This window comes from Diuraphis noxia, unplaced genomic scaffold, assembly GCF_037042655.1.
Source record: "Diuraphis noxia isolate RWA-SAM2 unplaced genomic scaffold, SU_Dnox_SAM2 contig0003, whole genome shotgun sequence".
In the NCBI taxonomy this organism is placed as follows: domain Eukaryota; kingdom Metazoa; phylum Arthropoda; class Insecta; order Hemiptera; family Aphididae; genus Diuraphis; species Diuraphis noxia.
Genome location: NW_028301713.1, coordinates 36,662,164 through 36,674,732, shown reverse-complemented (window position 1 = coordinate 36,674,732; position 12,569 = coordinate 36,662,164). Strand labels below are relative to the sequence as shown.

The following is a 12,569-nucleotide window of genomic DNA, read 5'->3' as shown; positions in this document are numbered from 1 at the left end:
TATTATTATTATTATTACCATTATATCGCCAAATCTCAGACGACGACACGACGTGTGGTCTGTGACTGATTGTGCTGCGTGCGACGACGTGACAGCCAACAGCTTATCTTGACGAAATGCGTTTGGATGTTTTCTAAATTCCTAAGGCGCCGAAATTGTTCGCTCGCCCCGTAACTTGTGGTCTATTCGTCGTTCGATCGCCTTTGACTCTGCTCAGGCCATGGCATTGACGTTCGCAAGTTCGATCACGTAGATCGGATCCGGCTGCTGGTAAGCATAGGTACATTTAGTAAAAAATAGAGGGTGCCTTACTGCCAGAATGTACAAACTAATTTGGAACCTAAGTGCTCCTATTTCTGACGAAAATAGGACGATTGTCTTGAATGAAGAGATAGTAAATCCGAAACTGAACAGGTTTTTTCTATAGAAAATCTAATTACAGTATATAACCCTGTGTCACTATGATAAAATATACTATTTATTTACTGTATTGAATTCTTTAATTTAGTTATATACCTACTTATAATTTGTTGGTCTATCAAATTAACCAATTGACCATTTGTATTTAGTTTTATACCATAGTAAAGGAAGATTGTGTATGTTGTTTGTCTTTTTTATCCAATTAAATTTTACTTATTTAGAAACAATATATTTTCTTTTTAAATAAATCTAAAAGAGAATAACTATTATCAAACCATTTTATATGATACTGACAATATTTTTACTGCCATTTTTGGCTGTTAAATTAAAATACTATCCGCATAATAATCTTATTAAACTTATTATTAGAGATACAGAAGAACCTCATTAATCTAGACTAATTGGGATTCTAAGTTGTCTGAATTAAATAAAATAACCAAGAATCTTAAATATGAAATTTTAATAATATTATTGGATATTTTCTTATACTTACAATACTTTAGTCTATATCTAAAATATATATCTAGCAATATTAAACCTAAAAAATAGTGCATAATTGTATTCCAATAATTATTCATTACATACATATATAATATAGTATGTAATATGTATTAAGGCACGCCTTCGATTAAATATTATAAACAGTTGTCCAGATCTAGCAAAATCCTAGTTAATGAGGTTTTACTGTATATTGAAAGTATTAAAATCTACAATACATAACATAAGTAATAGTTATACAAACTGTAGATTTTAGTTTATATTTTATGCATTCAATAGCAATATTAGAAAACAAACTTTTTAATTCAAAAACTAGCATGTAGAAATTAAATTGGGTATATTTTATTAATGTTCAAGTTCTCTAATTTGAAGACACAAGATAACTGCAAATTCACTTAATGTACAGGTATAGATATTCAAAGAAAATGCAAAAATCTTAAACATTATAATCACTAATATCTTCTTTAAATAAATTATTCTAATGTAAAACTGAAAACCGTTAAGATTCAAATTAACTATCGGTAATTATAAACTAACTAAAAAAGGTTTCTGGAATATTCAATAAGACAAAAACAAGACTGTTTAAATTATAGGTTTCTTAAGGGTTCTATAGATTTAATTTATAATTTATCTTAATATAATCAATTGGAAATAAAATGTTTGGTACTGTAGTGTAGATTTTATTTCCATATGATTAAATTACTAACATTTAAGAAATAACCTCTAGAAGTTTTTTATGAGAAGTATTCTAGTTATAACTAGTCAATTAACCAATTTTACTTAAAGTCATTAACTTTATGTATAAATGACTGACACAATATGAACATTAAACAGAGTTTCTTTACAGGATGATGACAATGTCCTACTTGTTTTTGGTACCCATAAATATAATCGTTATCATTATCGACAAAAGTTAAAAGTACCTTCATAATGCAATATAACTAAATAGCATTATAACTCATAACAATATTGAATTTACGTTGACATTTAAGTATTCTTTAAATCTTTCTGTGATTTCATAAAAAATATGTCCAAGATTGAAAATTGAAAAAAAACATTGGATTAGTCATTGTAATTGTGTTATGTTATAATTGTGAATATTATTCAACTAAAGCAAAGCATAAAACAATAGAAACAAAAAGATATTATATTCATTTTAACCTGGGAAAAATCGGGCAATACGGTTATAGTTACTCTTAAGTTATATTATTAACATAACTCAAATTATTTTTATTGTAGACAAGCTGTCGTCAAGGTTTGCATACACGACCCAACAAGAGTTGACCCGCCATCGGCGCGCCATAACCCAGGCCCCCAACCATCCATTACCTACATACAAGCTGGTAGTGGTCGGTGACGGCGGTGTGGGTAAGAGCGCGATCACCATTCAATTTTTCCAGAAAATGTTTGTAGCCGATTATGATCCTACCATCGAGGACAGCTATATTCAACACACATGCGTGGACGATGAATTTTGTGTGCTTGACGGTAAATAACTGTGAATAAAATAAATATATGTGAATAACATAGTGATAATATTCTTTTGGTGTCATTATTAATTAAAAAATGAGTTACATTTTTGTTAATATAGTATTTTTACAGTCATAAGAAATAGTAGGATACTATCTCACAAAATATATTATCATATACTTGCTATATAACTTTTATGAGAAATAAGAACTGAATTTATTTATTTGGTTTATGTTCACAGGCATACACATAACATGAAGTTTATAATTTTTTTTATATTATGCTTATGTGTGTTATGCAATCTACGCAGGTATATAAATCAATGTCTATAAATCATTGCCTATTGCTGAGGGTATCTTCTTAAAAATATATACATACCATGGGGTGATTCATCAAACGTGTTTTCTTTTTTAATAATGTAGCTAATCAAAATCTGATTTTTTAAATTTTTTAATATACTTAAAGACCAACAATTCAAATTTTTGTGATTTTTTGTTCAACTTAAGGAGCTTGTTTACAAGATTATCCTAAAAATTATCCTATAAAGATAAGGATAATAGGTCCATGATAATGATTTTGGAAGATATGAGTCATAGGTAGTTGGTATGGGCTATAGTAAATTGAAAATTTTAAAAATTCATATAAATCTATCAATACTTTTAATATATAGAAATGGCTTAAGTTTAATAAGACTTGATCACATCTATTCTATCTTTGTCAAACCATTTTTAAGGACTATCACCCTTCATATTATATACATTTAAATAACATAAAAATTACTTTATTGAATTTTAAATTAAGTAAGTACATCAACATTTTCAAAAAAATGTCGGCTTAATAATTTATTGTATTAACATTTTAGAGGAAGGGGTTCTCATTTGAAAATCAGAATTTTGCATCTACACAGGGTATATCTAAATAGTACAATATATCTTGTAATGATTTGAAAACATGGCATTTAAATAATAATTTCAAAATTTCTAATAAATAGGATTTTTATTATTATTTCATTGAAAAATGGGTGTGAACATGCTTTATAGTTACATACCTATTTCTGTTTTATTAAGCATATTGCGTACCTATACATAACACTTGACAGCTTTATGAGTGGTTAGGTTATATCGATTACAGAAGCCTGTCAATTGTAGTAAAATGTATGAAATTAATAATAACGAAGGCATTACTTACTTCATTTATGTTGTTCGTGATTATAAGTACATCGATTATTTTGAAATAAAAATGTATTGTTGTTAAAAAAAAATTCCGAACGAATTGAGTTCTATTAATTTATTACTTTTAATCCAATAATAATGTTACATCCGCGTGATATAAGTTTTCAACGCTAATAAACTTATAATCTGGATATCAACTAATGTAACGAATAATGACATAATATTCTCTTGTAAACTAATTGTTAATATACTACCTGCAGAGCAAAATAATACCAATATTCATTTAACTAATAGAGATTGTGACAAATTAACAAACTAATAAGCTGGAAGCGCATATTATTAGTATATAGCAGTGGTGGCAAACCTTTTTTGGAACTAGTGCCAAATGTTTGCAATCAAAGATTTGACAATTGTTTACGTACCCCCTTCCCCCTCCCCCCAAAGTTTGTAAATACTAAATTGAACATGATAAATATAGTGTAACAATATAGAAACATAATCAATTTTACATAGAAATATTATAATCTTTAAAATGTATATAATTTGTTTCTTTGAATTTTTTACAAGCAAAATTTTATGAATACCATAATTTTTCACGTGCCACTTTTGGCACGCGTGCCATGGGTCCACCGCTGGAATATATAGTATTATTATTAATAATATTAGTAGTTCAATTTGAATAAAAAAAAAATCGCATTTATATTACAGAATATTATCTTAAATAAGTATAGGGTTGAACAAAATTTGAATATAAATCATTAGCACAGATACACGCAAGACTGCGAGAGAGCTGTCTAGTGGTGTTGGAAGTGGAAAACAATGATAGTTCTTGATAGCTTTGCTTTTGCTTACAACTTTTTAGTTGGTACTGAGGGAGGGAGTTGTTTGGAAGATGAAGTGCAGCGCGTTGGTGCTTATATAGTACATCGGATCGACTACTTGTATAGATATAGATGCTGATATTAATCCTTCATCAGAATTATAATTTTTAATGTATCATATTATCCTGAAAACTTTACGATTTCTGTAACCTGACGTGTTTGCGTTGTGCGTAATTTTCTAACAAATAACGTAATCTATAGCCGTGTTTGTGGTCATTGAGCCAAATTATTATATTTTATACACGATTTAGACTTAACGTCAATAATTACTCACCCTTATAGCCTAACCGCAACCACTGATCTGCAGGCGCCCGACGAAAACTGCATTAGGTACATAGCGGTTATTACGTGCGGAAAATGGGCGATCGAGCCACGCAAATGAAACGAAATTTAAAAATGAAAAAAAAAACGCCTGCCAGATCCTCCGATGTATAATATTGCATGAAACGCAGTGCTTGTTATATCAAAACAAAACACAACCACGCGCACGAACACATTTTTATATTGTTTAAATCCCATAGCATCACGTGTGTTATTATATTATTATTATATTACCCCTCTTCTAATGTATATATATATATTATATTTGTATTTATGTGTTGCCGCCGCTCCGCGTTTGTCGTGTCGACGAGTCCTGCGCGCCTACACACAGCACGCATGTCACCAATACGCATTAGCAATAATTAAAGATACATCGTATACATGGTGTTAAATAAATACACACACATAATATTACTAGTTATAAGTTATGACCGACTTAAACAAGTCGTCGCCACGCAGTATAAGTCCTCGTGCATTAAAAAATATGCAATAAGTCATGTGTGAACGCCAACTGTACATATATAGGTTTAGTTGTTTTAGAATACGCTCAATATATATATATATATGAGTACTACCTGTTATTATCAATGGTTTTCATGTATGCCATGTGGGGGACCCGTCAATGACTGAAATTTAGCTAATTGGTACATGTACAATAATTTACTATACTTATACATCGTATATATTCGTATATATTTTACGTATAATTAAGTAATATTGTGTTGATAATAAATTGTAGTATTTTCTTTGACTTACAATGTCTTATTGTAAGACAATAGGTTCTCCATAAATTGTTCTTATGGCAATTTAAAATATGACCCAATTTGTTTTTGATAAGTGTCCGAAATTTTGTCAAAGTCACGAAAATTTGTAAATCCCATCATTGCATTAAAACTCTTAATTTTAAATGTTGATACCTACCAAAGAATAATTTAAAATACAAACTTGCTCATCACAACTAACCTCATGAGTTGTTGTTACTATATAAATCCTAAATTTTCGAATATGCTTAGACACAATTAATTTTTATAGGTACTTACTCATTTGAAATTAAGTCTCGACAAAATCCAATAATTAAATGAAAAACTGCGATACTTTTCTTCAACTATTTAAAAATTATTAGTCGAAGCGACTTGAAACTATTCGCCATTACGTATATTACTATAAGTATTTTAATTAATTTTAAGTTATTTACTCTAGGAACCTATTTACATTACTTACGTATACGTTGACTTATGAGTTTTATACTGATTATAAGCTTAACACATTTTACAAGTTACAGCTACCTAATCATTAATAAGCGTGTGTATTCAGTGTATTCACAGTATATAGCCAGTTTCTGTGTATATGTGTTTTTAATAATAATTTGTACAGACAAATTTGAAACAATTTTGATTCGAGTAGCCAGTAAACCTTTTCTTCTAAACCACTATTGATCATAGCAATATTAGCAATTGTAGAATTTTCGTATGTGTCTTTAAGTGTAAATTAATTACACAGAAACTGTAATATAACCATGTCACTGTTTCCTGGTTTGAAACGTGGTATTTTTTATAAGCATAATAATTCGATAAAAGGTTCATACGAATATGGCGACCACCGACTACTTGAGAAATCACTCTGCATATAATCATAATTCATAATGTATCGTTAAAGTTCTTTTCCTTGCACTATTCGTTACCTAGTAAATATTTTACGCAGGCTTTCAAAGAAATGTTAAATTTAAATTATGGAATACCGTTTAAACACCTCAATATGTTATGTATATGTTATCACTTCAATAACATATGATGCCTTGTCAAAAAAATTTGATTTTTTCCGGAAAACCCGTGTACCATAACGTCAAATGGATACAGTTCGAAATATATTAACATTTTAAATAATATAAAATCACACTAACTGATAGAGCAGTAACCAGTAAGTCAGTACTCTGCGGTAGAGGCGTAGAACAGTGTTGATGGATCCACGTTCGCCGCCGATCGCTTCTCATCTCTTAGTCGATCATGATCATCATTAATGTGTCATTGATTTTCGTATTTTTTTTGTCCGTAGTATTGGACACGGCCGGTCAAGAGGAGTTCAGCGCGATGCGAGAGCAGTACATGAGAAAAGGAGATGGTTTCATGATTGTCTATTCGGTCACCGACCCGAACAGTTTCAAAAACGTTCCTAATTTTTTCACTCAGATACTTCGGGTCAAAGACAGGTGAGTGTACACATTGGGGGGGGGGGACGGCTATCATTGAATAGTAAAAACAAAAAATATTATTCCTTTTGCCAGAGACGAATATCCAATACTGCTGGTGGCCAACAAGGTGGACCTGGTGCATTTGCGCAAGATCAGCGAGAGCGAAGGTCGCGCGATGGCTGACAGATTGAATTTGCCGTACATGGAGACCAGCGCCAAAGATCCACCGCAAAATATCGACGGCGCTTTTCACGAGGTTTACATTATTCCGTTATTATTATTATCGGTGTCATTTAATTTATGTATAGGAATTATTTCCATTATGGTCCACTATTACATTTTTTTTATATATAACTGTGGGGAAGAGGAGTTATATTTATAACAAATAATTAGATTGTATCTGAAGTTTTACTATGAACCATGGTGCAGATAGTCCCCTTCCCATATATAACAACAATGCTGTCAATAATAAGTGAGATAAAATGAAATTGTCTAGTTTATGTTGGAAATTTATAACTATTTACCTGTGTAAAAAATGTTATAACTAACCATCTAAAAAAAAACATAAATTAAAAAATTTACAATGCTAATTTATATGTTTAGGATATGGTATGAGATAGATACTAGGATATACATGCACAGGAATTTGGTATGGTGTGTACCTCGGAGAAAATTTGCCACTTTTCCTTAAACAGACTTAAACAAACCTAACCTTACCCTTCCATAAAAAAATAAAAATAGATAAAATGTAATTCAAAATATTAACACATTGGCTACCATGAGTATCACGGTTGTCTCACACCATGATACAATAGACATAATTTTGACAATCTCTGGTTATGTACCATGAGTCACGGGGGACTCACAAATCGTCATTATGTGTGTATCGTGTGAGTTGCTGGTGACTCTCAGGTATTTCGTTTTCTTAAAGTTATGTAGAATTCAATAACCAAGAAAATTTATATTTTTTGAGAGCCACGGGTGATACTCATCGTAAATAAAAAAAATATTTTTAAAATCAAGTCTGATGGCCAACGTGTTAATTTATAGGTAAATATTAAAAACTCATTGGTTAGCTGGTACACATGAATTTTGTACCAAGTCAGGGAAACAATTCTTTTTAAACAAATTGTTTCCTGGACACAGTTTATGTTACTTATTCATTCAACATTTTTTAGGGGTTCACAGTGGTTTCTTAATCGATTTTTAATTTTGTAGATGTATATACATAATATGTTTTTTTTTAACAAAATTAATATTAATAAATTTAATATTTATCATTAACATAATATTACTAGGTATATAAATACTAGTTTTTAGTGGTTTGTACTTTTTTAGATATTCTCCAAACATATACACATTTTTTTAAGTTTTAAAGAATATGCAAACCGATACTATAACATTGAAAAAAAGAAGTCTAAAAAACGAGTCCTCAGAAAATAAATAAAAGAAAGAATACTTCTCACGTTAATGTAAAATAATAAAATAGTAAAAATATATTTTTATAAATATGTGATTACGATTTATAAATTTTATGACGTTATGTTTTACCTGACATACCTATATCATATCATCACTTTAGGAACCACTCATAATAATCAACTGTTGGTGAAAAGGTTTTTATTAGCACAGGATTTAAAATAACCACTCTTAAGAATATAATGTACATAAGAAAAAATATATTACATATAAACTTAACTAGATCAAAAATAAAGTACCATATTCAATTGAAAATCTTTGAAATCTTATCATTTTGTTAACAAAAACTTGATGAAAAATGTTTGTAGTTTGGCATACTAAAATTCACACTTTTGAGGTACAAAAATACACTTTACGAGTATAATAAAATGATCATCATAAAAACATGATTTGATAATAATGTACATTTAGTATATTATAATAATATACAAATAATTACAAATAATAGTATAATATTTTAAATGTTAACTTTTTACAAGCAGCAACCAATAAACATGTTTTATCTAAAAATTGTTCTTCTGTATAAAATTAACTGAACATCAAACATTTTTGATTTTTTACCTCAAAACACTAACTGGTTTTTTTCTCCCCTACAGGTGGTGCGCATCATACGGAACCATCCTAAAGAATTATCCGAGGACCGTCGCCGCCGACGTCCTAAATGCTTAATCATGTAAATCACAATGTCTTGCCAACATCATATTATTGTGAAAGTGCCTGAAGAAATGAAAACAAATGTCAAATTTAGCATAAGTCAAAAATAAAAAAATAATCCTAATTTATAACCAGCGATATTAGTATTTTAAGTCAATAATATAAGATTATAATATTATTTGTGTGCAATTTTGTACACAAATAAGATTGTAACACCAAGTAAAGTCTGAACATTATTTTGAAACCGTTTTGCAGATTTACATAATATACATAACAGTTTTTATGTATTAAATTACATGTATAAGTTTAAGTAATGTCAACAATTTATACAGAGTATAAATAATTGCGATTTTACTATGGTCGACAGACTGAAAGTAAAACAACATTTTCAAATGCTTTACATTTTAAAATTACATTTATTTTATACAACCTATATACACATGTTACAGATGTAATGTACAATATTAAAAATTAAAATATAAGTTCACAAAAAAATGAATTAATTGGGTAAATTATTTTCCTATACTGTCGACACTGATCATGTCCTCAGCGATATTGTTAGGTGATGTATCTATGTCATACATACTGTTTGATTCACTTTTAACTGAAAAAGTGTCATTAAACGTGTCTGTTGCTAAACTGTGTTGACTAAAATTATTTCCTGACTTTGGTTCAGCCATTGTTTTACTGCTTTCAGCTGTTGACAATGCACTGTTAGAATGAGATTCATTTGTTTGAAGTGGCTGAAAAATAAAGTTTTTTATTTAATTTTACTCAGTTTTCAAAATAAATATTTTTAAAATATTAAGGATTGAATTATAACTTTATAAGTTTTATGAAAAAAAATTAAGGGAGTGGTAAGCTGAAAGGTTAATCAGTATCATGTTTAATAATAGAATGACTTACCATTGGTGTCGACTTTGAAGCTTTTGGAGTAGAAGGTTTTCGTTTTTTGGCAGGATTTGGAATAGTCCTTTGAGGACTGTTAGACTGTTTACTTGTTCCACTTGAAGAGTTATTTGCCGGTGGGTCTTTTCGCCTAGAATACATATGATTAAATTAAAAAAGTTCTCTGATATTGTTTTTATGATATAAAATTTTTATTTGCCGAAATGTACTATACATTTACACTTATAAATAGTTATTTTATATTTGACTATAAAAATGCAAAAATCAACTTAACATACAGAATAACAAAATTAACTTAATTAGAAGTTTTTGTAATTTAAATAGGAATTTGAAGATTTTATTTTCAAGTTAAAATTATTATTACTAAATAAGTGACCAAAATTTGATTGATTATTTCTTGTTTTACCAAACTTACATTTCTTGAAAGTTGAAACTAAAACTGAACTCTGGGTCAATGTTAGAGTTTATTTAATTATACCAGTGAGCCTTTTAAAATATCAAAAAGAAACTTGAGGTTAAGTATTAACTAACCCTTGAGCCAAATATTGGGAAGCTTCTCTTCTCAAAATAAAATAGAATTATTAAGCATCATTAAGCTTAAAAAAATTTTATTTAAAACTTTATACATACATTGATGATCTTCAAGTTTAAAAAAAAATTAATAAGGTATTAAAAGTATAGGTGATAAAACTATATTTGGTATATTATTAACCCTACAGCACACGCTCCACGGTCAAAAAGATCGGGCTTTTTTGTTCATTGTTTCAAAAATACGAAATATTAACCTAACTCAATCTAGGTACCTTCTAATTAGATGATAAACTAAAATTAGATACAACTCCTGACTGTTTACGATTTGATGCCTGTACTATAGAAAGGTTCAAAGTTCACTACCTATCAATATACGGTCTAAAAAACCGTGTGCATGCTTTAATGTGACATTAATACACAATTTAATTTTATGAAAGCTTAAAATATGGATTTTTTTAAACTCTCTTATTGCCGATAAGACGTTATTTTCTATCTATAAAACGTAAATGAGTATTTTATTTTCATTGTGACTGGCAAGATTGTTGCTAGTTGACATTAGTTCGCCATACTGTGTGTAGCTACAAAGTTTAATTTGTTTATATTATGTATCAATAAGATCATTTAACAATTTTTATTGATTTTAAATCAATAAAAAAATGATTATTTCAATTTATTGAGTTTTAATTGAAATATTTCAATACATGGTCAAAAACACCACATGCGTGGAACCTCGTGAATATTTTTAATGTGTGTAATCTAGGGTTAAATGTTTTTTCTATATTGTAATATTTAAAAGCTGAACAAATTTAAAATGAAAAATTATTCAAACATGCATATTACTCTAAAATCAAAAGAAAAAAAGAACTAATGCAATCAATAAATATTGATATAAAGCATTATTGATAAATTTCATTTTAATTCTTAATGTTAACTACCAAAAACAAAATTAGTCTTTGGAAAAACAAATAGTATTTTTTTAAAATAATTAATATAAATAATGATTAGTGAGATTTATTTTATTTTTATGAAGACACGCCAGATCATAATAATAATAATAATAATAATAATAATTTCCCTCTAATCTATTTCACTTGTATACTATATTGTATTATATTATTTTTATTTGTAATCTGTAGATAACTATAAGAACGATTATTGGCTCAAGATTGGAATTTAAAATATATCTTGTAATTGCATAACATAATTTGTTCATTAGGTATCAACATTCATCTATACTCTTATAAACACAAATATGGAGTACATTATTGTTTGTCATTCAAACAGTATAGAGGGAGAAAAGTGAGTTAGTTACTTCTTAGGTTCTGGTTTGACAGAATCGCCTTCATCTGATGACTCAGTTAGTTCATTATCACTACTGCTAAGTTCTACTGTTTCATACTCGATCAGCCTATCTAGTAAAACATTTTTATCTCGTGATGCTTTCAGGAGTTTCCGTTGAGTGGTCTTCAGAGTCTGTTGAAAGATTTCATTTTCCTTAAACACAAAATTAAGCAAATAAATAATTCTGTTTTCAACAAGAATATGATACCCTAAGACACTTACATAGACCAAAAGTCTCAATTTTCTTTTCATTTCTTTGTACTGTTCCTTAGAATTGGCCTCGGCTAAAGTATTTTCATCAAACGTTTCTTCGTTGGCAACCATTTTTGGGCTCTCTGAACCCTACGTAACAATAATAAAAAATAACATTAATATGACGATTAACACACAATATTTAACATAAAAAAATGTATACAAATTTAGAATTTACCATTTTCTAAAACAATAATAAAAATTAATGATACTCTGTTATTGAATATTAAATAATAATAAACAAATCGTTATCTGTGAGTTATCAACAGATAATAACATACTGGTATGAAAATAATAACAATTATTTTAGGGGACCACAAATAAGTATAATGTAATCACACGACACTATAAAAAATAATCAAAAACAATCAAAGTCAAATGGGGTTCAAGAAACAAGTGGGAGAATTCTTGACGGAACTATGGATTATATTACTATTATGGCAGTGGTTGTAA

The 12,569-nt window shown here is 28.7% G+C and overlaps 3 protein-coding genes across 7 annotated transcripts in view; 1 reads left to right on the top strand and 2 right to left on the bottom strand.

The window, feature by feature from the left end:
* The window catches only part of Wdr24 (WD repeat domain 24), a 16,681-nt gene extending 16,524 nt beyond the window's left edge, over positions 1-157 (bottom strand). For all 3 annotated transcript variants that reach the window (XR_016190776.1, XR_016190775.1, XM_015515259.2), the window contains exon 1: positions 19-157. The gene's annotated coding sequence lies outside the window, so the exon portion shown is untranslated. The remainder of the gene's footprint in view (positions 1-18) is intronic.
* On the top strand, positions 108-9,582 carry LOC107166538 (ras-related protein M-Ras-like). Of its 2 annotated transcripts, none has more exons than XM_089222390.1 (5): positions 108-270; positions 2,158-2,406; positions 6,815-6,968; positions 7,044-7,206; positions 9,026-9,582. In XM_089222390.1, the coding sequence occupies exons 2-5, from the start codon at positions 2,322-2,324 to the stop codon at positions 9,104-9,106; spliced, it is 483 nt and encodes a 160-aa protein (XP_089078516.1). In that variant the 5' UTR covers positions 108-270; positions 2,158-2,321; the 3' UTR covers positions 9,107-9,582. The 2 variants fall into 2 exon arrangements, with proteins under 2 accessions (XP_089078516.1, XP_089078517.1); XM_089222391.1 differs by having other exon boundaries at positions 140-280.
* On the bottom strand, positions 8,819-12,569 carry LOC107166546 (uncharacterized). 2 transcript variants are annotated; one of them, XM_015515262.2, is made up of 6 exons: positions 12,295-12,567; positions 12,087-12,206; positions 11,836-12,017; positions 9,990-10,122; positions 9,670-9,826; positions 8,819-9,146 (listed from the first exon to the last, which is right to left on the bottom strand). In XM_015515262.2, the coding sequence occupies exons 1-6, from the start codon at positions 12,295-12,297 to the stop codon at positions 9,127-9,129; spliced, it is 615 nt and encodes a 204-aa protein (XP_015370748.2). In that variant the 5' UTR covers positions 12,298-12,567; the 3' UTR covers positions 8,819-9,126. The 2 variants fall into 2 exon arrangements, with proteins under 2 accessions (XP_015370748.2, XP_015370747.2); XM_015515261.2 differs by lacking the exon at positions 8,819-9,146 and having other exon boundaries at positions 9,480-9,826; positions 12,295-12,569.

Bases quoted from the DNA above. Each gene is read 5' to 3' on its own strand.
- LOC107166538 (XM_089222390.1), top strand. From the start codon at position 2,322: ATGTTTGTAGCCGATTATGATCCTACCATCGAGGACAGCTATATTCAA. The intron at 2,407-6,814 runs GTAAATAACTGT...TTTTGTCCGTAG, and splicing joins TGAATTTTGTGTGCTTGACG to TATTGGACACGGCCGGTCAA. The intron at 6,969-7,043 runs GTGAGTGTACAC...TCCTTTTGCCAG, and splicing joins ATACTTCGGGTCAAAGACAG to AGACGAATATCCAATACTGC.
- LOC107166546 (XM_015515261.2), bottom strand. The intron at 12,018-12,086 runs GTAAGTGTCTTA...TTTGTGTTTAAG, and splicing joins AATTGAGACTTTTGGTCTAT to GAAAATGAAATCTTTCAACA. The intron at 9,827-9,989 runs GTAAGTCATTCT...TTTATTTTTCAG, and splicing joins CTTCAAAGTCGACACCAATG to CCACTTCAAACAAATGAATC.